General features: G+C 36.8%; 1 protein-coding gene across 1 annotated transcript; it reads right to left on the reverse strand.

Annotated features, from left to right (window-relative positions):
• Positions 1 to 1268: 1268 nt before the first annotated feature.
• HCLS1_2 (Hematopoietic lineage cell-specific protein) lies at positions 1269 to 25218 on the reverse strand. The gene is made up of 8 exons (XM_051217365.1): positions 24823 to 25218; positions 24644 to 24783; positions 20697 to 20807; positions 17754 to 17960; positions 16155 to 16337; positions 12200 to 12292; positions 8833 to 9451; positions 1269 to 2888 (listed from the first exon to the last, which is right to left on the reverse strand). The coding sequence occupies exons 1-8, from the start codon at positions 24908 to 24910 to the stop codon at positions 2848 to 2850; spliced, it is 1482 nt and encodes a 493-aa protein (XP_051064753.1). The 5' UTR covers positions 24911 to 25218; the 3' UTR covers positions 1269 to 2847.
• Positions 25219 to 27247: the final 2029 nt, after the last annotated feature.

A 27247-nucleotide genomic window follows, 5' to 3' on the forward strand; every position in this document is an offset into this window, starting at 1 on the left:
GTCCAAACACAACCTGGTGGTTTAATTAGGAGGCCACACAACGAGCCTTCGACCTGAAGGTCTAATCTACAAGGCAATGGAGCAACGTCAGAAGATACCGTCCCATGGTAGTCGGTGATCGATAATTGGTTCATACACCATTTGTTTCCTTAGGATCCTGGAGCCCATGTGCACTAATGGTTTGGAATCAGAGTTATCTAACTGCACTAGGTGGATACTCCATCTCCACCAATCCGGTTTCCGCACCGGATATTCACTTTTCATTCTCTCGATTTCGTAAACAACACCCACGCCATGAGAAGACAGTGAGTAGAACTTTCCTGGCAGTCGTCGCATGCACGTGGCGCTTAACTTTAATTTCAATACAAATTCGAACAGGTTAGTTGTATTCTCTGTTTTCAGTTATGACTATTACAGTATGTAATGGTTAGCTCTGGGAATTACTAGTTCACATATTACGTCATATATTGGCTGACATTTTGAAATATCTTAAGGGAGTCAAGAGTAAATCAATAATCAGACAAGATAACACAGTTGCTCTCATAATAAACGTCCCGATCACACGAACACCAAGATAACTTAAGAATCTATACTTTTTGCTGCCTATGCATAAAAATCAATTAGTTGGTCACACTGGTTCCAGATAATTTAATTTGATTCAAATTACCTAAATTCTCTCAGTGAGTTTTTACAATAGTTTGATGGCAATTTTCAACGAGAAAACTATTGAAAACCGTAGTAGAGAATAGGACGTACTATGTTGTCGAACTTCAGTAGTTCATATACACAACTCTAAAATGGCATGAAATATGTAACCATTAACTCGTGTCAACAGGTTAAAAACACAAAGACCATAAACTACTGAAAGGTGGCCCTAACAGTTCGTGCATATTCAATATTGTCAGTATCACGTTGTGGCGATTATTGAGTTTTTAATTGATTCTCATAGTTTTAGTGACCAGTGGAGCTAATCCGTGTCGGGCATGAGAAAGTTATCCAACTCAGACAATCGAAGATGGTTGCGCAATTTCCTGGACTGGTTGAAATTAGCCATTAACACCGTTGGATGTCGAATCAGTGTTCAAGAGTTTAAGCGTTCGCGCGCGAGAGCGAAGACCATGGGTTCGGATCCCGTATGTGAGATCATGGATGCGCACTGCTAAAGAGTCCTACACCAGGACGAAACGGCCGTCTAGTGCTTCTAAGTTATTAATGGTGGTCTAACACTGATCGGTTCATGATCTCAATCAAAATATTCAATATTATTTCCCGTTTGTAATACAGTGAAGATCTTCATGCAATCATTATCATTGAATAGCTTTCTGATAATAAGATTGTGGAGCGGCCAGTGGAGTTTAATGTGTGTAGGATGTGAGATAGTTATCAATCGAAGATAATAGGTGAGGCTTGAGCAACATCGTGAATATTGATTGAATGTCGACGTTAAAACAGTTGGAAGCCCGTTCAGCAGTCTAAAATTTATATATGTATTCGTTTGTGTCGGTCGTTTGAACCTTCCCATAGATGTTCAGAAGTGCGATTAATCAGTCTCTTATGGTGTCAGTGTATCTTGTGCGGACTCGTTCGATATTGCCATTAAGTCACAAGCATTATAAGCAGAGTCGGATGATGGCTAGCAGCAGCATGCAAAATACGTGTTCCATCCTATGTAGAACTCGTCAGCTGGATGTACCTGTTTCCTGAAGTTGATGTTTGTAATTAAAACTAAAAATTGTTGTTTGGTAAAAATGTATATTATTTACCATAACAATAGTAAATACAAGCAAAATGTATCATCACTGAGATGAATGGATAACTTTGTTTTAAAGAAGTTTTACCAACAACCAACACGTACACACAAACACTTCACTTATAGCCTTCTATGAATAAAATGCTAAATAAGCTGGAATGCGTATGTGTGCGTGCATATGTCCTGGAAGATTGGTAACGGGTGGATAGGCATATATTTATGTATAGTAGTCAGTATAAAACACAACAAACTAATCAAAGTTCTTGCATACAGCATTTATATAGAATACTAATAATAACAGTAATAATAGTGTTAAATATTATCTTTGAAAAAGAGACGAACAATCTAAGGATATGTTGTCGATTACATCATTATCGTTACTAAAACAGATATAACAACAGTATAATGTATACTAATGTTACTGGTGTTACATCTACTACTTATAAGGCACATTAATTAAATAAGTAGTAAACACATAGATGATTGAGAAGTAAACAAGATAGGAATGAATAAGAGATTGAAAAGAAACCTAAACAATGTTATTATTATTGTATTATGATTTCTTCTTGTTGCTATATGTATCATAGAAACTATTTTATGTGAAATAAAAGTGACTGAAAATTAAAATGTATTTAAAGTAAACAAAAGTAATCGGTTAAAGTTGAAGTAACCAGGGATTTTAAAATAAAAAAAGAGGATCGATTTTTAAAGTGTTCCCAGTCAGAGTATACAAAACCTACTTATCAATAATATATGGAAGACATTTCATTCTGGATAGTGTGTGAAATGAACTAGTTGATAAACAAGTAAATGGGAATACAAGAAGTAATTGAAATGCATTAAGGGTAAGGGAATACAAGCAAAGATGTTGGATAAGTTACAAATGGGAAAAAAACTACAGCTGCGTTTATTTGTTTTTGTGTGTGTGGGGGGGGGTAATTTTGAAAGCGTCCGCGCACACACACACATAGGTATGAGGGAAAATCAACACTTCGTTTTTGTTGTGATTTGATTTCTTTATCCAAACAATTGACTTCGCCGAATAATAGGTAAGACGACTTATTCGTTTTCCCTCACCCAGTGTATTGTATTTATCATTATTCAGTGATTGGATTTTCAGAATTCCACGATGATGTCGCTGAAAAATTGAGATCAATATTCATTAGAAATTGTATAAGTTAAACTTGGCACAGTAATTGATGAGAGTTAATCAGTTTAAGCTTTAATTATTTAAACACATAAACATTGGTACAAGGAGGCATCAAATACATATGCGCAACATAAACCATTAGATTGATTTGAGGGTTGGGATACTGCCCGGATGCCCAGACCGAACCAGGTGGTTTAATTAGGAAGCCACATCGCGAGCCTTCGACCTAGAGTTCTAATCCACAAGACAGTGGAGTAACGAAGGAGATGCAGTCTCATGGTAGCTTACTTACTTACGCCTGTTACTCCTCGTGAAGAAGCATAGGTCACTCACCAGCATTCTCCATCCAACCCTGTCCTGGGCGATCCTTTCTAGCTCCTTCCAGTTGTAATTCATCCTTTTCATATCTGCTTCTATAATCCGACGCAATGTGTTCTTTGGCCTTCCTCTTTTTCGCTTCCCTTCAGGGTTCCAAGTTAGGGTTTGCCTCGTGATGCAGTTTGATGATTCCCTTAATGTATGTCCTATCCATTTCCATCGTCTTTTCCTAATTTCTTCAGGTGGAAGTTGGTTTGTTCTCCCCTACAGAAGGCTTTTGCTGATGGTATCCGGCAAATGGATGTTAAGTATCTTGCGTAGACAGCTATTTATAAATACTTGTACTTTCTTGATTGTGGTTGTTGTAGTTCTCCAAGTTTCAGCTCCATACAGTAGAACTGCCTTGACGTTCGTATTGAAGATTCTCACTTTGATATTGGTTGAAAGTTGTTTTGAGTTCCATATGTTCTTCAATTGTAGGAATGCGACCCTTGCTTTGCCGATCCTCGCCTTTACGTCTGCATCTGAACCTCCTTGTTCATCGATGATGCTTCCTAGGTATGTGAAGGACTACATCTTCCAGAGTTTCGCCATCAAGAGTGATTGGATTGCTGTTCTCCGCCTTGAATTTGAGGACCTTGGTTTTCCCTTTGTGTATGCTGAGGCCTACTGATGCAGAGACTGCTGCTACACTGGCTGTCTTCATCTGCATCTGTTCGTGTGTACGTGATAGGAGGGCTAGGTCGTCTGCGAAGTCCAAATCGTCTAATTGATTCTGAGTTGTCCATTGTATTCCGTGTTTTCCTTCAGATGTCGAGGTCTTCATAATCCAGTCGACCACCAGAAGAAAAATAAAGGGAGAGAGTAAACAGCCTTGTCTGACTCCAGTCCTTACTTGGAATGCATCTGTCAGCTGTCCTCCATGCACTACTTTGCACTGTAGTCCGTCGTATGAGTTCCGGATAATGTTGACAATCTTCTGAGGAACTCCGTAGTGTCGAAGAAGTTTCCATAATGTCCTCCTATCTACACTGTCGAGTGCCTTTTCATAATCAATGAAGTTGATGTATAGTGATGAGTTCCACTCAACTGATTGTTCGACGATGATCCGTAGTGTTGCAATTTGGTCTGTGCACGACCGATCCTTACGGAATCCAGCTTGTTGATCTCGAAGTTGAGCGTCCACTGCATCCTTCATCCGGTTTAGCAACACTCTGTTGAAGACTTTCCCTGGTATTGACAGTAGTGTAATGTCTCTGTAGTTTTCACATTTGCTCAGATCTCCTTTCTTTGGAATCTTGATGAGGTGTCGTTCTTTCCAGTCCATCGGCACTTGTTCCTCCTCCCAAATCTTTTTGAATAGAAGGTAAAGCATGCTTGTGGTTACTTCGACGTCTGATTTCAGTGCTTCAGCTGGTATGTTGTCGGGTCCTGCTGCTTTCCCGTTCTTGATTTGTCTGACGGCCATTCTAATTTCTTCCGTCGTTGGTGGATTGACATCTATAGGAAGATCGGTGTGTGCTGCTTCGATGTCCGGTGGATTCATTGGAACCGGCCTATTCAGGAGTTCCTCGAAGTATTCTACCCATCTGTTACGCTGTTGTTGAATTTCGGTGATTGGCTTGCCTTCTTTGTCCTTGACCAGTCTCTCTGGTTTACTGTATTTCCCTGATAGTTTCTTCGTTGTATCGTAAAGCTGCTTCATATTTCCTTCTCTAGCAGCTTTTTCTGCCGTCGCTGCTAGTTCTTCCACGTATTTCTTCTTGTCGGCTCTAATGCTTCTCTTCACTTGCTTGTTTGCTTCTGTGTATTCAGCTTGTGCTTGGACTTTCTCTGCTCGTGTTCGGTTGTTGTTAATTGCTGTCTTCTTGTTCTTCCTTCCTTTGATCTTGGCCAGAGTTTCTATAGAGATCCACTCCTTATGATGGTGTTTCTTTAGGCCCAGAACCTCTTGACACGTTGAAGTTAATGCTTCTTTGATGCCTTTCCAGTTGTCCTCCATAATAGTTTCTTCTTCCTTCAGTAGGTCCTGTAAGGCTTGGAACCTGTTGTTGAGAGCTATCTTGAATTCATTGAGTTTGTCAGTATCTCGAAGGAAGGCTGTATTGAACCTTTGTAGTGCTGTTTGTCCACTTGCTCAGTTCTTTTTAGCTTCAGTTTTAAATTGGCTACAACTAAGTGGTGATCTGAAGCTATGTCAGCTCCTCTCCTGGTTCTCACATCTTCCATTGTCCTTCGGAATTTTTTGTTGATGCAAATATGATCTATCTGGTTCTCTGTAGTGTGGTCCGGTGAGATCCATGTAGCCTTGTGTATACGCTTGTGTGGAAATATTGTGCCTCCTATGACCAATTTGTTGAATGCACATAGATTTGCAAATCTTTCTCCATTTTCGTTTCTCTGTCCCAGTCAATGTCATCTCATAATATCTTCATATACGGTTTTATCTATTCCGACTTTGGCATTTAGATCTCCCATTAGAATGGTGAGGTTCTTTCTTGGGCATTTCTCAATGATTGACTGCAGCCGCTCGTAGAATTGATCTTTAATTTCGTCGTTGCTATCATTGGTGGGTGCATAACATTGGGTAATATTCATTAAGATCCCCTCCTTCTTTGTTTTGAGTGATGCTTTGATGATTCTGGATCCGTGAGATTCTCATCCTACAAATGCATTTCGTGCTACTTTGGACAGCATTAGAGCGACTCCCTGAGTGTGTGGAGCATTTTCCTCTTCGTGACCGGAGTATAGCAGCATCTCTCCCGTAGCTAGCCTTTTCTGTCCAGCTTGGGTCCAGTGGGTTTCGCTGGTTCCCAGTACTGCCAAGTTGCATCTCCTCATTTCCGTTGCTATTTGACTGGTCTTCCCGGTCTCCCACATTGTTTGGACGTTCCATGTACCTATAAATTTTTTTGCTATGGTTGTTAGAAGGGGCATCGGCCTCGTGGCTTCCGAAGGAACTCGGCTTTCACCATGAAGCGTCATAATTCTTCTAAATGAAGACCATCTGACTCCCAGGGCAGAGTTAAAATGGTTTGAATTATTTTTTCTGGTAAGCGTTTTTTCAGCGAGTTAGTTTTCTACGTGATGGGATTGCTAACCCCATGCCCAACCCTCCTTCTTTACCCGGGCTTGGGACCGGCAGTAACCCTGTTAGAGCTACAGGCTGGTGACCAATAATTGGTTCATACGCCATTTGTTCCTTCAGGATCCTGGAGCCTATATTCACCACTGGTTTGGAATCAGAGTTTTCCAACTCCCCTAGGTGGATCCTCCATACCCACCAACCCGGTTAAAGCGCCGGACGTTCGATTTTCGTCCCCTCAATTTTGTAAACAACACCCCTGCCACGAGAGGGTAGTGAATAAGACTTCCTTGGCAGTGGTTGTATGCATGTGGCCGTGTGAGAGCATTTCGAGAGGGAGAGCTAACTTTCTCCACTCTCGGCCGCACCAGGGTATTTGCGGGCAGTCAGTTCTAAATGGGGTTTTTTATAGGGTTAATGCTTTAATTCGTTAAAAAGACATGTTACATTCTGAATTTATCTGATTATTATATAACTTAAATGAGTTGTATAGATTATTAACCACTTTTTCCAATACAGTTGCCTAGTTATTCTTAGTCGTTTTATTTAAGTACCAATTTGGATTCCAGTATAAGTATATATATATATATATATATAATCAAGCGAACGCAGAATGTAACAACAACCTTAGGTAGAATAAATAGATTGTGGCTAACAGCAAAATCCAAGAAATGGATTTCGTCCTACTTGGAACTCGTCAACTGGATACACCTGTCAAGAGTATCAACAACAGAATAGTTTAAATCATTTCAAATCCAATCAATAAATTTAAGCTTTCTCTTAATCAAATTCTGGGTGGATATTTTTGACGAATTAGAAAAATAACATTGAAGTGATTGTGATTTAAATTTTGATACACTTCCCCCGTGTTTCTTAAACCAATAATATCGAAAGTTCTAAAAACTAATTTTTACTACTTATATAGTTGTCCCATAGTTGTTCCTGGATGTGGCCTATTCAACTTCCTACCATGCACACATCACGTTTTAATGGGAGATTTGCGTGCAGAATGCGGTGCCGATTTGCAGAAGGAGGGATATCAGGTGAACGGACTACTGATGCTAGTGCTAGTACACCAATGATGCATGGAATCACAGAACTTCATGTCAGTGAAACAGTTGGAGATGAAATCGCTTTACAGGATGAACAAAGTTTATTGGTTGCTCGAAAACTTGTTTTACTGGTTGATCTTGATCAGACAATAATGCATACAACTGATGATTCAAACCCCTTTAAATGTGAAGTAATTGATTTGTTTATAAAGTATTTCTACGAAATATGTGTGTGAATTTAATTCCTTGGTGAGGCCTGTTGTAATATAGCAGATTTGGTGTTGGAAATTAAGAGGATAAAAAGCGAACGTTCGGCGCTTTAACCGGGTTGTTGGATATGGAGTATCCACCTGGAGGAGTTGGAAAACTCTGATTCCAAACCAATGATGAACATGGGCCCCAGGATCCTGAAGGAACCAATGGCGTACGAACCAATCGTTGGTCACCGGCTACCATGAGACTGCATCTCCTTCGTTACTCCACTGCCTTGTGGATCAGACTTTTAGGTCGAAGGCTCTGGGTGTGGCCCCCTGATAAAACCACCTGCTTCGGTTTGAGCACCCAGGCAGTATCACAGCTCTCACACATATCAAATGAGATTTGTGTGGCGCATATGTATTTGATGTCTTCTTGTACCAATATCTATGTGTTCAAATAAATAAATAATAAGGTGCAGATTATCTGATTGTGATCCGTGTAATCAATGTGACCATTAGCTGGAGACGATGGGTGACGGCTCAAAATGGATTACAGTGATGTATATGTATTCACTTCTTTCTTGCCCTTGGATCGTGAATTCAAGTTATGTACCAAGAATAAATTTATACTGATGACTGTATTCAGACGTGATATCAGTAAAGAGTTTTCTTCAAACAACCAGAATCTCTAGTAATGTTGCTTTTCTACAACATAAGTAGAGAGGTAGAAAAAGTTGACCCTGAAATAGCACACCTTAAATTGCCTCATGGATTTCTCTCTCCAGATGCAAGGCCTTCTGAAGTACAGACCTAACTCATCCAAAAATATTCACGAAGAGTCCTTGTATGACTGTCTTCAAGTGATCGTTTTTTAGATCTGTAGTTACGCTGCAATTTAGCTAAGATAACCATTAATCCAGTATATTTAAAAACGCCTTACGAAAAAGAAATTTCCTCTCGCTGTGCTAAGACGGTACGCCAACTTAAACCGGTGTACATACGTACCAAGTTATACTTTCCATTTGACTGAATGACCAACTGACCTTAAGAAGAACTATCTCTCCAAGGCGCAGGGAACTGGCAAGTGACAACTACCCTCATATATCTAACAGCACACGAGATTACCTCAATTGACTGTGCCATATTTTACGTTAGGTTTTTTCTAATATATAGGAGCTATCGACCAAAAACTGACTAACAATCGAGTCATTTTTATCACTAATATTAATATTACGTTAAATAAAAACACAATTGATTACTACAACTAGTCAACAACTTACCATCTTCAGTAATATTATAATCTAATTTTAATTTATTCATACTATCTGCACAGTGAACTAATGAATTTGAGGAACAACTGGATTCATTCTGTGTGGAACTATTCTTTCCAATTGTCGTCATTGTTGCTGTAGATAGTTCAACATTTCCATCCATTTTATGTGTATTATTACTATGAAAATCTGATTGATTTATTGTACTACAATTTAGATTAGTATTATCATGATTATTCTGATGAATCAAATTAGAATCTTCCATTGAATTTTCAACAGTTTTTCCCTTTGTCTTTTCTGCCTCATGAAGATGATGATCGTCACCCGGATGATCACGACAACAACAAGTAGTGGGAGACACAGCAGAGGTCAGTTCTTGTTCATTTTGTTTATCTTCCAAGTTTTGTGATTCTTTCTGGTATTGTTGTTGTTTTCTTAATTCATTCAATTGATCTTTTAAAGCTCTACATAATCCACTAAGTTTTTCTACTTGTTTCTTGGCATTCAATGATTCTGACATTTCTTTTTTATGCTGTTCAGCTAATTCCAACAAACTACGTTGACTAACTTCCCATTTACCTTGCCATGCAACGGCTTCACTCTCACTTAATTGAATACGTTTACCAAGCTAGGAATGAAATATCAAAAAAAGTCTAATTATTACGTAATCTAATTTTGATTCAGATTATGAATTGATCAATGTTAGACCATCGTTAAAAACCTGGAAGCAGTGGACTTGCGCGAACGCTTAATTTCTAGACCGTTGTGCCGACACCGAAAGGTATTAATGTCTGACTTCAACCGATCCACGATATTGTGCCACTATCTTCCATTGTCTTTGGTGAGTGACTGCGTCACACCCGACACAGATTAGCTCTACTGGTCACGCATACACTATAATTTAGTTTTCCACTCATTTCTGTTAGGGATGCAGAGGAATATACCAATCATTATCATGTTAAGTCTAATGATGTCCTTGGACTTTAAATGGACATTCCCTATTGGCCATTATTTATTTCACTCGTTAAATATTGTACAGATGTTGTTTTCTATTTTTATGGTACGATGTGGTCTGTTTGGTTGGTATATAAACAGAGTATGTTTGAAATATAACGATTCATAACTCAGAGGTTGTGACTTGCGTTCTGGACTCAACTGGCTGGGATAGATAGCGGAACAGGGCTAATCGGGTCTCTAGGTCGTCCTTACGTGTTTTACGTGTCACTGGTTCGATCGATAAATACGCTGCGCATCTAGCCTGCAGTCCACCCGTTACAACAATTTCAAACAATCTTCTTTAAAAAATCTCTACGGTAATAGCCTGTACCAAGTGTCGACAATATTACATTCAATTCAGGCCGTTAGCCTTCCTTCCCTATGATGAGATTACTAATCCTGTTAGCTAAATTTTTCACTACTGTGGCCTTCGTACAACTAGCATATGCTGAACCATAATCTAAGTCTATCTCAGAGTGTAATGATTTCCAGAATATAATGATTTTTAACTTTTTATTACATCTTCTTTCAATCAAACAATTGAGGAACGCTAGTTTTTGATACATGGATACCATGTCCCCGCGGTTAGCTTAATGCTATCCAATACATTCCTCACATTTTAAAATATATATTCTAAGCCATTTCGTTTAATGATGATAAAAATGCAGTCTACACACTGTAACCAAACTTTAGACGGATTAACACATTTTGTGATCCCATTAATTTCTAAGGGATACATGAGTAAACTTGCTACAATATGAGAAACGGGTGAAACCATTGCTACACTTTCTATCTGTCTGTAAGGATCTCCTCGGAATCAGAATGTGGGTATTGTTATTACTGACACCCATCTTGTAAACAAGCCAAATATTTAATAAGTACTCATTCCGGCCTACCATTTCATACTAAACTCATATCACTTTGTACATTGTGTAATATGTAACTAAACATTTGATTTGATGCGTAATTACACCATTATTTCTTTCATCTTATGTTATTATAATTTATCCTTCATAAGTAACTTTACAACTTAATTTCACATATAAACTTATTCATGCTAACATCACATCAAATTAGTCAATGAAAGATTTATAATTATAGTGTGGGAGGATTTGTAGAGATTGTAATATTTCCATAGTTGAAATCATGAATCAATCAAAGTTAGACGACCAGTTGGAACGTGAAAGCACTGAACGGTCGTCTGGCCTTAGTATTGGACTCCTCAGAGGTGCGCATCCACAACTCTGCATGCGGGAATCAAACCCGGGACCTTCGGTCTCGCGCGCGAATACTTAACTTATAGACCACTGAGTCGGCCGGCATCCAAAGATGTTAACATCTAACTTCAATCGACCCATGATCTTGAGAAACCCTTTATCCATTGAATGAGGTGGATAACTTTCTCATATCCGACACGGATTGAACTGCAATGATCACAACTACTCACTAAAACTCCAGAATCTACATCTTGAAGCTAGTCACTAGTGTATATATGATTGTTACCAATATGAAAATTTGTTGGAGTTTTGTTCTCTGAGCTGGATGGTTTTGTATATTTTTGGTCTGCCGTAGAATCGAGGGAGTACTGGTCCATTGAATTTCATTCACTATTGGTCTTGTTTTGTTATTTCTCCTGGTTTGACCATCCAGCTCAGAGAACAAAACTACATCAAAATCATCCACCTGAGCTACAAATCTCCACCATATGAGAATTTGTGGTGATTGTAGTACTTTTACAGTTGAAATCACGAACAACCTTGTTCTATTTTACTGAAAAATCCTAAGAAATGTATTTACTACCGATCCAGCGGTTTTTTTTTGAATTTATAACTGTAGAGAGAACCCGAAATGAATTTATTGCAAAGAATATTGTTTATTCAATTTAGATATCATGTTACAATTTTTAGACTATACATATATATGTACAGTGAACCAATCAGCAATCGGTAAAATGACGGATAAATATGATTGGCCAAAAAGTTACTTCATTTGCAAGGTATGAAACACAAACCACTTACTGATTGGCTTACTTCCTTAAAAGATATATATATAGTGGGACTCCTCAGCAGTGCACATCCACGACCTCGGCTCGCGTTCACGCGCGAGACTGATAGGTCCTGGGTTCGAATCTCGCGGGGCGAGGTCGTGGATGCGCACTGCCGAGGGGTCCCACAATATAACGGAACAGCCGTCCAGTGCTTCCAGGTTTTCCATGGTGGTCTAGCTTCAATCGACTAACGATCTCAACCATTGAAATTACTATAACATCCACAAAACCCTTCTGATATATATATATATATATATATATACATATATATATATATATATATATATATATATATATATATATATATATACTGAAAAAAAACATTTTTCTCACCTTCTCCATTTCCTCTTTAGCAGCATCAAACATTTTCCGACTATCTGACATTGTTTTATTGAATGATTGATATTTCTCTTTATAGAATGCAATCTGTATGTATGAATGGATGAAATGAGAATTATGCAACAACAACAATGATGATGATGATGAATAGAATAGAAGGGAACAAAAGTATAGTAAGTAAAAGAATGAATAAATAAATTAGTAAAGACTCTTGAGAATAAAACTAACTAAGTAATGATGAATCTGTCTATGTATATTAATCTATTTCATTGTACTTGTAAAACTTGGTTGTAATGACCATACTTATATGTCTTTAACTTTATTCACTCGTTAACATGTATCGGGAAAGTTAGAAAAAAAGTGTAAAGAAATCTACTAAGGATGATACTTTTTTCCATTTTATTGATTAGGGATATAACATTAAAAAGGAAGATTTCGAGCTCTAAATAATCTATCCGAAAAGGTGCAAAATTACATTAATTCTATATGTAGTTGAGACAAATGGCATCAATTTAAAACAACCTAATTTATGTATATAAAAATAGAACTACGTAAGACCTGTAAGCAGAGATGGATGGCGGCTAGCAGTGAAATCCAAGACGCGCGTTTCGTTCTATTTGGAACTCGGCCCGGAGTGAACATTAACTCTGAGATGGAGGTACATTCAGCTGACGAGTTCCAAATAAGACGAAACGCGCTATCCATCATCTATATTTGCTTATAATGCTTGTAACTTAAGGCAATATTGAGGCAATACGCACAGTATGCACATTTGCTAATAAGAGACTGATCAATCGCAGTCCTAAGCATCAACAGGAAGATTCAAGCAAACAATACCAAGTGAATATATACCACCTGCTTGTGTGAACACGGCTCACATTAGTATTGTTTCAGTTCTAGTTCCAATTTTGTTGCTTTCCTCTTTTCATATTATAGTTTGCACTGTCTTCAATGATATTATTATCCTTAATTTTACATTCATCTTTCTTATCTCACACAAGACTTATTCATAATGATTTATAATGTCATTATTATTACTACTACAGCTCATTTATTTATTTATTTGAACACATAAATATTGGTACACAGAGGCACCGAATAGATATCTGCCACACAAACTAATTGATTTGTGTGGGCTGTAATACTGCCCGAGTGCCCATACCGAACCAGGTGGTTTTATTAGGGGGCCACATCCGGAGTCTTTGACCTAAAGGTCTGATCCACAAGGTAGTGGAGAAACGTCAGGAGATGCAGTCCCATGGTAGCCAATCACAAATAATTGGTCCACACGCCATTTGTTCCCTTAGGACACTGGAGCCCATATGCATCGTTTGGTTTGGGAACAAGGTTCTCCAACCCCCCTAGGTGAATCCTCCATATCCACCGCCCCGGTTAAAGCGCCAGATATTCGCTTTTCATCCTCTCGATTTCGTAAGCACCCTCGACGCGAGAGGGCAGTGAGTAGGACATCCATGGCAGTGTCTGTATACGCGTAGCCATGTGAGAGCATTTCGAGAGGTAGAACTAACTCTCCCCAACCTCATCCATTTGGGAGCAAGACTCCTATTCATAATGATTTTTGATGTTATTATTATTACCGCAACAGCTACGACACAATAATTCCTAATTTGTATTAAATAATTCTTGTTTACATACAATTTCAGTTTATTGATTAGAAATCATTACCTTAGGGCATAAAATTTTCCGTACCTTCCATTTATATCTCTTTCTTAATATTATTAACCATGTTAGTTTTATTAGTAATTTGTAGTAGTTACAACTTAATCGACGTGAAATTTGTTATTTTCAATGCAGAATCTGAATGAATTCATCTGAACCATGTTGGTAGATACAGACTACTTGGTTAGGGTCCGCGCGAATATCATAACCAATGGTTGGAGACTGTGGGTGACATAGCTCACAATCAATCAGAATGGCGTCCGTGTATAAACACTCTGTCTTCCCTTGAACCGTGAGATTAAAATCGCTTCATATCTTTGCTTCTACGAACTAATTCTTTCTTCCTGCATTATATCGTTATACACAATCCTTCTTTTATATATTACCACCACTGATTTAAATACTTCTATGACTCCGGTGTTCATCTTGTTGTGCTAATGAGTTATGACAACTTGGACCGATGCACATATGTGCCTGATCCTACGGTGTAGCTGACTAACTGACTGAACTTTAATATTTTATCAATTATAACATCAAGACATGTAATAATAATTTTAGATTTATAAATGTAGACACTAATGATGATGAAGAAGAAGACGAATTCATTTGAAAATGATAGTTTATAAAGTTTAATACTCATTGTTTATACATAATCAATCATTCATTTATCCTGATTATCTCTTCTTATTGGCTAAAATTATCAAGATCTCAACATCCATTCAGATGATATAATACTGTTAAAGCAATCAATCTCACAAGATTATTCAATATGTATTGATCAATGTTAAAATCATACGAGTAACAATCATCGCAAGTGTGCTTTTTTTAATGAGTAAATTTTGTGCATGACTTTTGCTCTTTACTGACTGGTTATCACAGCATGTTACATTTTTTTTTTATAATTTTCTGTGTGCTCATGTCATGTCTTCGTACTGAGTTGTACTGTCCTCAATCGTTCTGTGTAACCATCAAGTTTTACTAGACTTTCGCCTTATTTCTATGTTGATAGATTAATATTGAAGTCTTGTGTCCAAGCTACACTTATCGAGTGGGTAATAGAATAGTTCAACTGTTTTGTAATTAGCAATTACTATTGGTCAGTGCCGAAACTCAAATATCAAGATAGAAAAAAAATACTGACTAGAGTATTGTTGTTCTAAGCAACGAAAAGTAATCATTACTAGTAGGAGTTGTGAATTATCTCATTGTTGGTTATCAGAACTGAATTTTCGATCAAATTTTGTTGACTTATACTGGAATCTTTTGTAGATCTGAAATAGATTTTAATTAGCAGTGGAATATAAAACGCGCGTTTCTTCCCGTTTAAGTCTACACAGATGGGTGTACCTGTATCCTAGTGTTTGTGTTAACATTGTGGCATACGTGAACGAAGGCGACTGAGATTTGGTGCTGGATAACAACAACAGGATAATTCAAACACTTATCAATAATGATATAAACTTCATACTTATTGAACAAGTAAGTGACTATTTAGACTCGATTAATCAGTAGATAACATGTTGATTTTAGAAGCGAAATGTATTGGGCTTTATGTTATAGTGTGAACATCAATACTAGGAAGGAGGTACAGCTAGATGACATGTCCAGGACAAGACGAAATGTGTGCATCCTGGATTCTATTGCAAGCTAGGATCGGTGTATTATTTAAAAAACCCAGTTCAGGTCAACATGTGAAGTGATTTTTTTATAGCTAAGTAACACAAAGAGTTTTATGCATTCAAGTAACTTGGTTTCAATAATAAGGTAGTCAATTTTTAGTGACAATTTATGACTTTTAAATTGAAAGAATTCTAGATAAAGTGGATTATTAAAATTTAACTGAGTTCTTCAGTCAGATAGAATCCGCTCTTGAGAGATTTAAACATCCTAAATTCCCCTTTACCAAATTGCCTGAGTGTATGGGTAGTTAACTACATAATATAATTAAACAATAAACAAATCGCGTAGCTCAAATCTACTAATTAGACCAGTTTCTAATAGTAAGAAATAGCTATTTAAATTGTCTTGATTAGGAGGGCGTACCCACAATTTCGGGTGGGTTGATAATTCCTGTGGCATCTAAACTCCAATAGCCTAGTTTCACAGTTTGAGACATAACCAATGAGCCATTTGGACTATGAGTGACTTTCAAGACAGCTTCATGTAGAACTCCACACCATAATTGGTGTCTTTCTTTGAAAATATTGGCAACTTAAAAGAGAGAAAGACATAGAGTTAAGAATGTCATAAAAAATAACACATTTTCTACCTGTTCTTTTAGTTTGTCTTCGATGGTTTTTTGAATTTCTAAACGATTCTTCAAATATTTCACTTCCTCTTCTAATGCAAGGATTTTCTGTTGACTTTTCGCTTTTTCCTGATCCAGTAAACAGTGTGCTTTGTTTAATTTTGCTTCAGATAATTTCAATTCTAAACTACGTGTTTCAATAAGCTGTAAGAATGAGTGAAAATATGGGGTATGATAAGGAATATATACATGTATGTGTGCGTGTATTGAGACAAGCGTTTTAATTTACTATGGGTAATATGATATACCTTGAAGCTCTACATCAAACATTTAGATTTGAGCAGCTGGGTAGTATTGGCAAATGGTCTCAAGCGAACTGAGTATGAATCCAAACTGCATGCAAAAACCCTATGCTTATCACCTACATTATTGTGTCAGTAGACTAAAGTTATCGAACAAAAGTTAAACTACCTGCCGAAGGAGATATTCAAGTCTCTATTATGCAAAGTGTAATTTGACTCCATAAGGAGGATTTTAATACTTTGAAGTAACTGGGCCTGATCCTAATGTTAGTATGTTAGTCTCATATAAATTTGTTGCAAACTGATTTAACTACTTGTTTTGAATAAAGCTGTTAAGGTATACATGGTGCAACTACTTAGCTTTTTGTTGAGTTTTAACGGTTTTCATATACAAAACCTGAGCTCTCGATTGAGAAGAAAATCCCTTACACACCATGTATTCTTAAGCTTTGTTGATTAGAAGCCAATTTCAACCAGACAATTCAATAACATACGACCTACCAAAAATGTTTGTCAACGCAAACCGAGAGGAAAGTGATTGAAACTAATCTGAAACAAAATAGTGAATGGAAGAGACTGTAGCCATGCAACTTCTAATTTTGAGTTAATAGGAACCTAGAAGCTTTGAGTATGAAATATAATTATCTTGATAACCCCGAAAATGGAGTTCATTACTTTCCTACATGGCTTAGATTAATGGTTAATGACTTTATGACTTGAGACCATGTCTCATTTTGGCTGTTCCTAATTTTTTACCAGCTTACTCTTACCATAACGGATATAGCAATTCTAGAAAAACTGTGACTGAGGCATTTTATACATATATATCCATATGATAGAAAAACAAGGCAGTTAAAGAAGAATTCATTTTGATCGATTTGAAAAATTTTGTGGGTTGAATTTGCCACAGATCGGCTTCATTTAGAGTACATTCTAAAACCAAGGAGTACTAAAACAAGTATTTTATCTTAATATAGGGGTTGGGAGAAGTGCGCAACCACGTCCCCACTAGAGATCGAATACAGTACTTTTTCCTATTGCGACGAATTCCCAATTCAATGATCCGATTGTATAATCTCAACTAGATGGAAACGGCAGTGTGGTGTTTTCTTGCACTAAACGATGTGTTAACTGAAACTAATGTGTGATGATTGTAACCTAGATATCAGGTCTACATTTTCATAATCCCTTCCGCTAACTCAGAAATTTTCGAATTGGTGAAATCCGATGAAAAAGGGGGTGGAAAACAGAACGTAAATGAAATAGATTACCTAAGGCATAATACTGATTAGTCATGCAGACCACTAGACAGACTAACCTTATCTACATGTTCTTCACGTTTCTCATGCTGTTTAATAAATTCACCCAATTTATCAGCTAATTCTTGATTCTCTTTGCGTAATTCCACATTTTTCGACTGATATTCACATAATTGATTTTGGATACTTGTTATACTCGTTTGAAAATGATCTGAAACTTCCCGACGTTTTTCATCCTCAATACGTGCACGTGACAAGCTCTCTTCCTGAAATAATAAGGATACAAATTTAAAACAGTAGAAGTTAGTTTTGTCTATAATCTGACTTTTTCACAACTTTTGTATATTACTCCATACTACTTACTAATATTCAGTAACCCGTTTCATTTCTTGTAAAGTTTGGACATACAGCGTATAACGTATATTTGTAACCAAATAATATATTTAAGTATTTACCTAAACTAGTAACATTCACTCCATTTATTATTACAGTTAAATTCTCTAAACACTTGTAACAGTCACTTTCTTGAATCTTTGTTAAAACTCAACAGCTTCCATATTTTTGTGCTCTTAGTCTCCCTGTTCTATTGTTGATAGCCACAGTTGCCAGGTATCATTTTCAATGTCATATGCTGTGATCAATGCCTCCCTAGTTAATGCAAGAATTAATGCCGCATCCGAATATACAGGCGCGTTAACCACTACATGTACCTCAAGAGTTGAAGTTTGTAGAAAACTTATATATATTTTGTAAAGGATATGATTTGAGAAGGAAGAATCAATTCATATAATAGAAATTGTAACGGGATTTTGAAAGTCGCTATCTAAAGTAATATGTGATTGAGACCGACTCTGATCCATGTCAGCAGATGTCTCTAACTGTTAGTCACGATAATCGCGTTAACCACGACCACGCAGGCTGCACCTACAAACATAGTATCATTTATGCTACTGAGGACTATGGAAAACCAGAACATACATTCCCTTCTATTTAAGATCTATTGTTCCGATGAATACCTGATTCATTGGGACATCAGGGTTTGCAAATTGTATTGTTGTGCCTTAGGTTGTAAGGCATGAAGGTCTCTATCGAGTTATATAACAAGATACATTCCGCTTAATGATACTACCCAAATAAACGTGAAACGAAAGAGGTCAAATGAGGTTCGAATTTATGAGTTAACGATAGGAAATTAAGGTGACTTAGTGATTGAGGGATTCTACTTTCAACTACTAGGTTACAGATTCGAGTCCCGTTCCACCTCTCTCAGTTTGAAAAGCTGAGTAATACCACGAGCCCTTTGACACATACGAATCTGTAATTGGTGAGCTATATTATCTATTAAGCCATTGCTTCAAAAGATATAAACCACTTCAAGATTTTTTTGTATGTATTAAGGATACCATATCACCAAATAAAATGTACAATAATTTTCCTTCAGTCAATTTCAACACATTTTGTTGGTTTCTTTTAATAAACTTTCAGTGTATGCCAGTTGTATTTAGTTACTTCATTCTCAATGTGTGGCGCATATATATTGGCGCTCTTCTGTACCAATATTCATGTGTTCAAATGAATAAATAAATAAAATACTTCATTCTCAATACATTTTCCTTGTAATCAAGAGTTCATTATAATTATGTATTTAGTGATAATCATTCAGTTAATAAAACTATGTAATCAATCATTATTCAATTGGGATATAACTAAATCAGCTTGTATGTACATTCAGTCTGCTTTGATTTTATTCAATAAATCCTCTTCACAAGGTCATTCTTTTGGAGTAGCTGGAGAGAGGAGCTAGAAGTGATTGGAACTATTACACGTGGTATGGCAGTTGCCTTTAGATTTATCATCGTATATTCTGCATCCATAAAAGTATTGTTTGCATTGTTTTTGGTATACTTACAACCAAAATCAGTCAAACATTAATGATGTGAAAAGATACATAGAGTACAAGCAACAACAACAACCATGATGTATTTCATAAGTTATTTTAACTCATTACTAATCTGGAAATTCGATCAATCAGTTTTCATAACAAAACAATAAACTACATACATCTATGTGTTTGTACAGTTTAAGTTTTAAGATTTAACTTTCTTAATATTAATAAGAACTAAAAATTTGATGAATATCTGAAACTCATAGAATTATTCATGTAACACTGTTTAGTGCCATACTGATTGACAAATACATACAATCAGCTATTTCTTTTTATTCTAAGGTAGAGGAAAGTAAGGAGTGACCAAACCAAAACGTGGCATCAGTTCATAAAGTCACTAACTTCTGATCTGAGCCATGTTGGTAGATACAGACTACTTGGTTAGGGTCCGCGCGAATACCGTAACCAGTAGTTGGGATCTCGGAGTAACATGGCTCAGAATCGATCACAATGACGTAGGAGTATACACTCTTTTTGTTCCCTCAAACCATGAGATTAAAATTACTTTATACACACAATAAGAGAAACGTTAGTATACTTAAAATCTCTACATGAGAAAATTCTAGAGTTTTCTCCAAGTATCCGCTAGCGAAGATTGGATAAAAAAATAGCCAATTAGCGTGCTCCAACATGATCCTGCGCAGAACGTGCTTTAATCCAATCTATATTCCGCTAGCATATTCTCATCATGTTGTGCCAATAAAGTATGGCAACTTGGACCGATGCACATATGTGCCTGATCCTACATTGTACCTGACTGACTTTAAGGTAAAACCAAATATTACATAATAAGATCTAACGTTAGAACTACAAGACAACTATACTTCATACTGAGTTAATTTAGATCACCTAACAAATCTAAATGATAATAATCAATATCTTATGTAAAATCTGAAAGTTCTACTTCTGATCATGAAAGTAAACAAACTGAAAAAAGTTTACAACTAAATAAAACTGAGATTTTTAATATTACAGAATTTTAATTACCTTCAATAAAGAAAATTTTACTTTAGTAAAAATGATTAACTAAAAAGAAAACAATAAACAAAATTCCAACCTGAATGATTTTATTTTGTTTTTGTAATTCACGACATAAAGTTTCAAGTTTATCCTTTTGTAGAATTAGACGATTACGTTCATTCTGGAGTTGATCACGTTCAACACGCACCTTAAATGGATATACATATATATAAGCAATGCATAGGAATAGTTTTAAAATTTATATTCAAGTCGAATGAATAAATTGATTTTTGGCAAATGAATTACATTATTATTTAAGTCAAATAGAAAATTGTTATATCAAACGTGTTGTAACCGTCAAAGTGCTGTCATACTTAAAACTGGGAACCATTGTGATATGACGGATTGCTTAAAAAATTTCTTTTTCTCTCACTCTTGGGTATACTATGATAATATGTTAATACGATAATGAGGCTAGTCACGTTATATTATAATTAAGATCCGCGACCCAGAATACATACTAGATAATACTTCATTCAACACACTAACAAACAATCAGTTTCAGTGAGTCCGAGTGGAAATCAATGAGAAGAAAGGAAATTATATATCTAATAGTCAGTAGGCTGTCTCTGGTTGTCCACACTCAGAGACCAATCATATTTCACTTCCACTAAAACAAATCACATTGTGATTTCCACAATACAAGCAAGAACACGAATATTAGTGAAGATTTTATTGACTGTTCCAAAATAGATCGACGATACTTACTGTAATCTCAGATAACTGGTACTGACTACTTGAATTTACAAATAGTACGACGTAATTAAGAACACGAAGACGATAAAATAAATCAAAATATATATATGATTACACTAATTTGCGTATGATTTATGCTGATTAACAATCAGATCTGGATACGTTAAGCTGGGTAGCATTTGGTAGTAATTGGCCGATAACTTATTGTATGCACATAGATTTACATAAAATCCATAATATTTTAACTTATATGATTAATTCTTTATAAAATGCGGTCATATAACAGAGACGATTTGGAAAACAAAACAATTATACACGTCACTTGAGCTTTGATCAATTAAGTCTTTGCTCATCATATTAAGAAAAATGATTAATTTGACAATCATAATTAGGTTGTGAAAAAATAGTTCAGTATGGAAATACCTAATAAATTATAAGTTTATGAACAAAAAAGTTTGATCGTGGTCTACTATTAGACTAGGTAACCGATAAGATGAATAAAACAACTTAAGAGCCAGTTAGACTATACTTTGGTTATTCCTTAACTATTTACTACTCCTCAACAACCTGATCTAGAGGTTGATATCATGATTTTAAGTCTCAACGAAGGGGAAGCATAACTGACTTAAGACAAATAGTAGCTAGGCTTGATGAACTATTTTTATAAATTTTTAAAGACAGTAGTTTAGTTTCCGCAGTAACAATAATTAAGGTATTAGCTAAATTCTGGGAGCTGCATATGATTACGTCACACTAGATGTAAACACTGATCATCATAGTTCATAAGAAAGAACTGAAATCTTCCCGTAATAGATACAGAGGGATCAGTTTGACTAAAATTCTCCGAGAAGTTAGAATATAAAACCATCTAACGTTTAATCGGAGTACAGAAACACCAAACTAGACTCATTTCAAACCTGGACATGAACATGCAGGTCAAATATTCACTTTTGGCAGGTTTTTGAACATACACAAGAGCAAGTTGTCCACCTTCTAAGCACATATGTTATATATGGTTGAATGACCGAATAAGTAATGCCAGTGCCAAGTGCACGATATTAGGTGAAAGCAACAAACCAACTGATAATAACACAAGCCTTTGTCGTCCGAGTTGGAGACCAAGCACTACATATCCCTAAACACTGCCTAAATTGACATGGAACGTAGGCTGACAAGATTAGTTCGGCAAATTGATAGTTCCTCTAGTTGAACGCTCAAAAATGCGTGAAGTGTTAAAAGAACGCTTTATTTTAAGGTTCATCCATATACAGAAAATCGAGGGTATTTATAGTATTTCAGATTGTCTTATGCTTCTGGAGGGTTCTGGAACCATATTAAACATGGTAGCAGGTTAGGTTAGTATCCAATTACAAATGTGACACATGGATCCCCACTTTTTAGATGCTTCTGAGATACTTCTATTCAACGCTGATTGGTTAAAAAATTTCCAGCGTTTTCAGGACCCCTCTGAACTTTTTCGAGGAACATTTTGGATCTCTCCAACAGAAATAGCTACATACTATTTAGTAGTATTGACATGAACTGTATATCTAACGATGTAAACGTGCTTGTTCAGATATATAGGCTGATAGAAGCATTGAAGGGTAGTGAATTGACAAATAAACCAAATTTCCTTAGTTTCAAAAAGCTAGAAATTTAAACTCAGTTCATGATATAACTGTCAACTGAACAAACAATAAATGATCTATATTCCGTAATTTAAAACCGATCTATCAAAAGAAATGCACACTAATATTTGCTAAATAACGTCCAAGATATTTGACGTTAGAGTAAATTTGTCGCAAACTTATGAAGATTATTAATGCAGAGATTCATTTTGTCGTTATAATAAATACATTATAGTTCACTTAAATTACGAGATCGTACTAATAAACACTCTAAGCGAGTTCAAACTCATGGGTTCCAGAAGGTCGGCATATGGCAATACATTAATAACTGGTTAGTTGAGTCACAACAAAAACTATGGGGAGAATGTATAGTGCCACCAACCTCTATTACTTAGGAGGAAACAGTGAGATTATAACTTATGGACGACCTTTGGGCTAAGCTAGACTGACCTTGAATATCCACCTAATATCTAGGACCAAATGAGGGTTCTAAACCTGTGTGCGGAATGAGAATTATTATTTACAGTTGATGATTAGCGTTAGGAATTAGATTTCGGGTTTCCATCACGAACCGACATCAGCTATAGTGCCAAAACTATTTAGCCAAATTGGATGAGTGAATTTCGCGCCAATATCGGGGACCTATTATCATATACCTTGTTGGCTCATCCATAAATTATAGTCTCGCCGAGAAAACTACTTCGCATACCACGCAAGTTTTAGCATATAAGTGTTGATGAGAATATAATTTACGGACGACCTTTTAATAATGCTAAAAGAGATTTGAAAACGTCCACCTTATTGGGGTTAAGTGAGAGTTATATATTAGTGTGAGGAATTAGGATTAGTGTAAATGTGGACGTTAGAGCTAAGAATTAGATCTAAGTTTGTCACGGACCGACATCAGTCACGATGCCAGAATACAATTTGGCCTATTGGATGAGTGAATTCCGTGCTAAAATCCAAGACTTAAAGTCCTAAATTTGATTGACTCGTCAACATATTATAGTCTCACCAGAAGTACTAATCCATATTGGGAAACTTTAAAGTGCTCAAAATATATCTGCAACAGTGTCAGCATATTGGCATTTTGCACATAGCGCAAAAAGTCTCACCCTATTAATAAGTGGTAGCTTATGCTACTTAGGTAACTACAGCTAAATTTAACAGGCAGTTTGTGTCAGCGAGTCCTTGTTTCAAATATGAAGCAGATATGCTAGAAAGAGTCCAACGACGAGCTACTAAGATGGTACAAGGTCTAGCTGGCCTATCTTATGAGGACAGACTGAGACACCTTAACTTATTTCCGTTATCTTACCGTAGAGTACGGGGTGATCTAATATTGGCTTATCGTATACTGAACGATGACCTCGGTATTAACATGTCTTATCTTTTGCTTTCGTCTAGAACCGATCATTTGAGAGGACATTCGAAGAAAGTTCAAAAACCGAGATCAAACCGTTTACGTCTGGAGTTCCGTTTCTCGCACCGAGTAGTGAATTACTGGAATTCCCTACCGGAACACGTAATATCAGCACCGTCTGTTAATATATTCAAAACGAGATTGGACCTCCACAGTATTACAAACTGCAAGGATTAATATAGGTCGACAGACCTCCTATCCTTATTACTGAAGACTGAAGTGAACAACCTAACCTACCTGTCGTATACTCTGCTCAAACTGTTTGTTTTTTGAGGAGTTTTCTTTCTGGTTTTGATAAAGTTCATAGTATTTCTGACATATATATTCAAACTTGACATCGCTTGAAGCATTTTGAGGAAGTTCTTTAAGTGTCAAATCTAAATGCTAAAGTGAAAAGCTCAACCCCATTAAACTACCTATCAATTTAGTGCGTTTTTTCTTTTGTTTGCTGTCATGATGCGTTTCTATATCCTGGGTAGCTGAAACTTCGTTCTTATCAACCATCTATTACTTAGATCTTGATCGTAGCGTACTTGACGTTTTCACCGCGACAACGAAACGCTCTATCCTACCAAATATTAAACGCTGAATGGTGTAAACGGAGTCACTGTTTCTCAAAATCTGCCTTTAAACTTCCATAAGGGCTTCTGATATGATTATAAGTTTAGTGGCTCTGATATCTGACTCCAGTTAGGTCGTTCGATGACTTAATAAATGATTGTTACTGAAATATGCATTCCATGTACTCTCGTACGTAATTATCGGCCTAATTCTCATTACTGAATAACGGAATTAAGTAAGTCAGATGCAAGAATCGAATTTGTGTGCTTATATTTCGTACACCCATTGATCTGAACAGACAATCAAGGTAACGAAATAGAGAAAGCATGAAGGAAAGAGAAAAACAAAACGAAGTGACTTTCAGTGAAGGAGACGAGTTGTCAAACCCAATTTAATCAAGCGTTACTCAGCACTTATATTCAGATCAAAAAACAAATTACAGACACCTAATGGGGTCAAAGCTTGACTTGAGAGGAATGGATAAATTGGCCTGTTCGGAAACTTGAGTAGCCTATGTGTACGGCAGTGTATTTGTGAGCGATAATCTATAGGTCATACTATATGTTCACAAACCGGAATGGAAGGTTCAAAGTCATGTTTTTCTAACCAAAAAGTTTACGGTCAATGATGGTATTTGCGCAACTATAAGAATTAATGAAAAAGTGCGAGTAATCACGAAGACTAACTGGAAAACAAGCCTATTTTAACTATTCCCACAGGAGTAAAAACCGTTACCTTGATCCTTCTTAAACTTGAAATAGCCGAAGGTTAGTCTGATATATATAACTCGATCTGACAACATAGGACATTTTAGTAAGATACCCATTAATATTGTAGTGACCTACTTTTACCAAGAGAACGCTATTGATTTAATGGAAACAGTCATTATTATAACCAATTGTACCATTGATTCTTTTACTGTGCTCGTTTGTTTAACTGTGCTAAAGACAGCCATATTCCTCCTCCATTACTCTCCATTACTTTTCCGCGGATTGTGACCTCGTACGTTCGTACTCCTGTCCGATGATTCCACTTGTACTCCTTCTGGCACGATCTGAGTATTCGTTCGATACCCCGAGATCGCCAACGAAATAAATCTGGTTACGCTCCATCTTCGCCTTCTGATTTGTTTGGAAGGCGTTTCCTTGTAGTGGTGTTCATAGTCAATCACGACCCGACACCACATCACAATATTCATCGATATTAGTTACCAGTAAGGAATTCGACGACTGGTTTCGTCTAAGGTCTTGGAAAAGTTTGAAGGGCGTTTAGGCTCACAATGGTTTGACCCCACTGAATGCTTGAATAGTTTAGGCGAATAACACCGTAATCCCTGATCTCACTGAAAAGAATTGATGCTGAAGTTGAAACAAAGTAGAGCTTATAACTGAGTGTTTAACCAACTAGACCACTGAGCGGACATTCAATGATGTTAGTGTCTAACAACAACCAATCATGAAATTGCGCGACCAACTTCCATTGTACTGAGGTAGATACCTGTCCCTATCCGACACGGATTAGCTCCACTGGTCACGGCTCCTCACTAGAACTCCGAGAATTCCCTCACGAAGCTACATGTGCTCACTAGTGACTAGCTTCGTGAGGAAATTCTCGGAGTTCTAGTGAGGAGCCGTGACCAGTGGAGCTAATCCGTGTCGGATAGGGACAGGTATCTACCTCAGTACAATGGAAGTTGGTCGCGCAATTTCATGATTGGTTGTTGTTAGACACTAACATCATTGGATGTCCGCTCAGTGGTCTAGTTGGTTAAACGCCTGGCGCGAGACCGATAGGTCCTGGGTTCGAATCTCGCGGGGCGCGGGATCATGGATGCGCACTGCAGAGGAGTCCCATGCTAGGACGAAACGGCCATCCAGTGTTTCCAGTTATCCAACGGTGGTCTAACATCAAATGATTCATGATCTCAATCTATGGTGTGTTGTTGACTGATGCACGTAGTCTGTAGTGGCATTGGGCCCTTAAACGAGACAGTGTGGGAACTAGACACCCAACATTTAACACGGAGAAAAACCCAACGATGAGGAGGCAGGAGGAGTAAATTGAATTAATTCGAATTGATCGGATGACATGGCTCGGCCTTGCAGGCGTGGTCTTATGTAGCATTATTTTTATCCATCTTAAATATACTGTTCCTCATGTATTGATGATTGTTACAACGCAATGAATCAGGGCAGACAATGATGTGACCTCCACGTGAGATCTTATAGATTAGGCAGTTACATCATGACAAATCTACAATTTTAGAATTAGGTCTATTAT

This window comes from Schistosoma haematobium, chromosome 5, assembly GCF_000699445.3.
Source record: "Schistosoma haematobium chromosome 5, whole genome shotgun sequence".
In the NCBI taxonomy this organism is placed as follows: domain Eukaryota; kingdom Metazoa; phylum Platyhelminthes; class Trematoda; order Strigeidida; family Schistosomatidae; genus Schistosoma; species Schistosoma haematobium.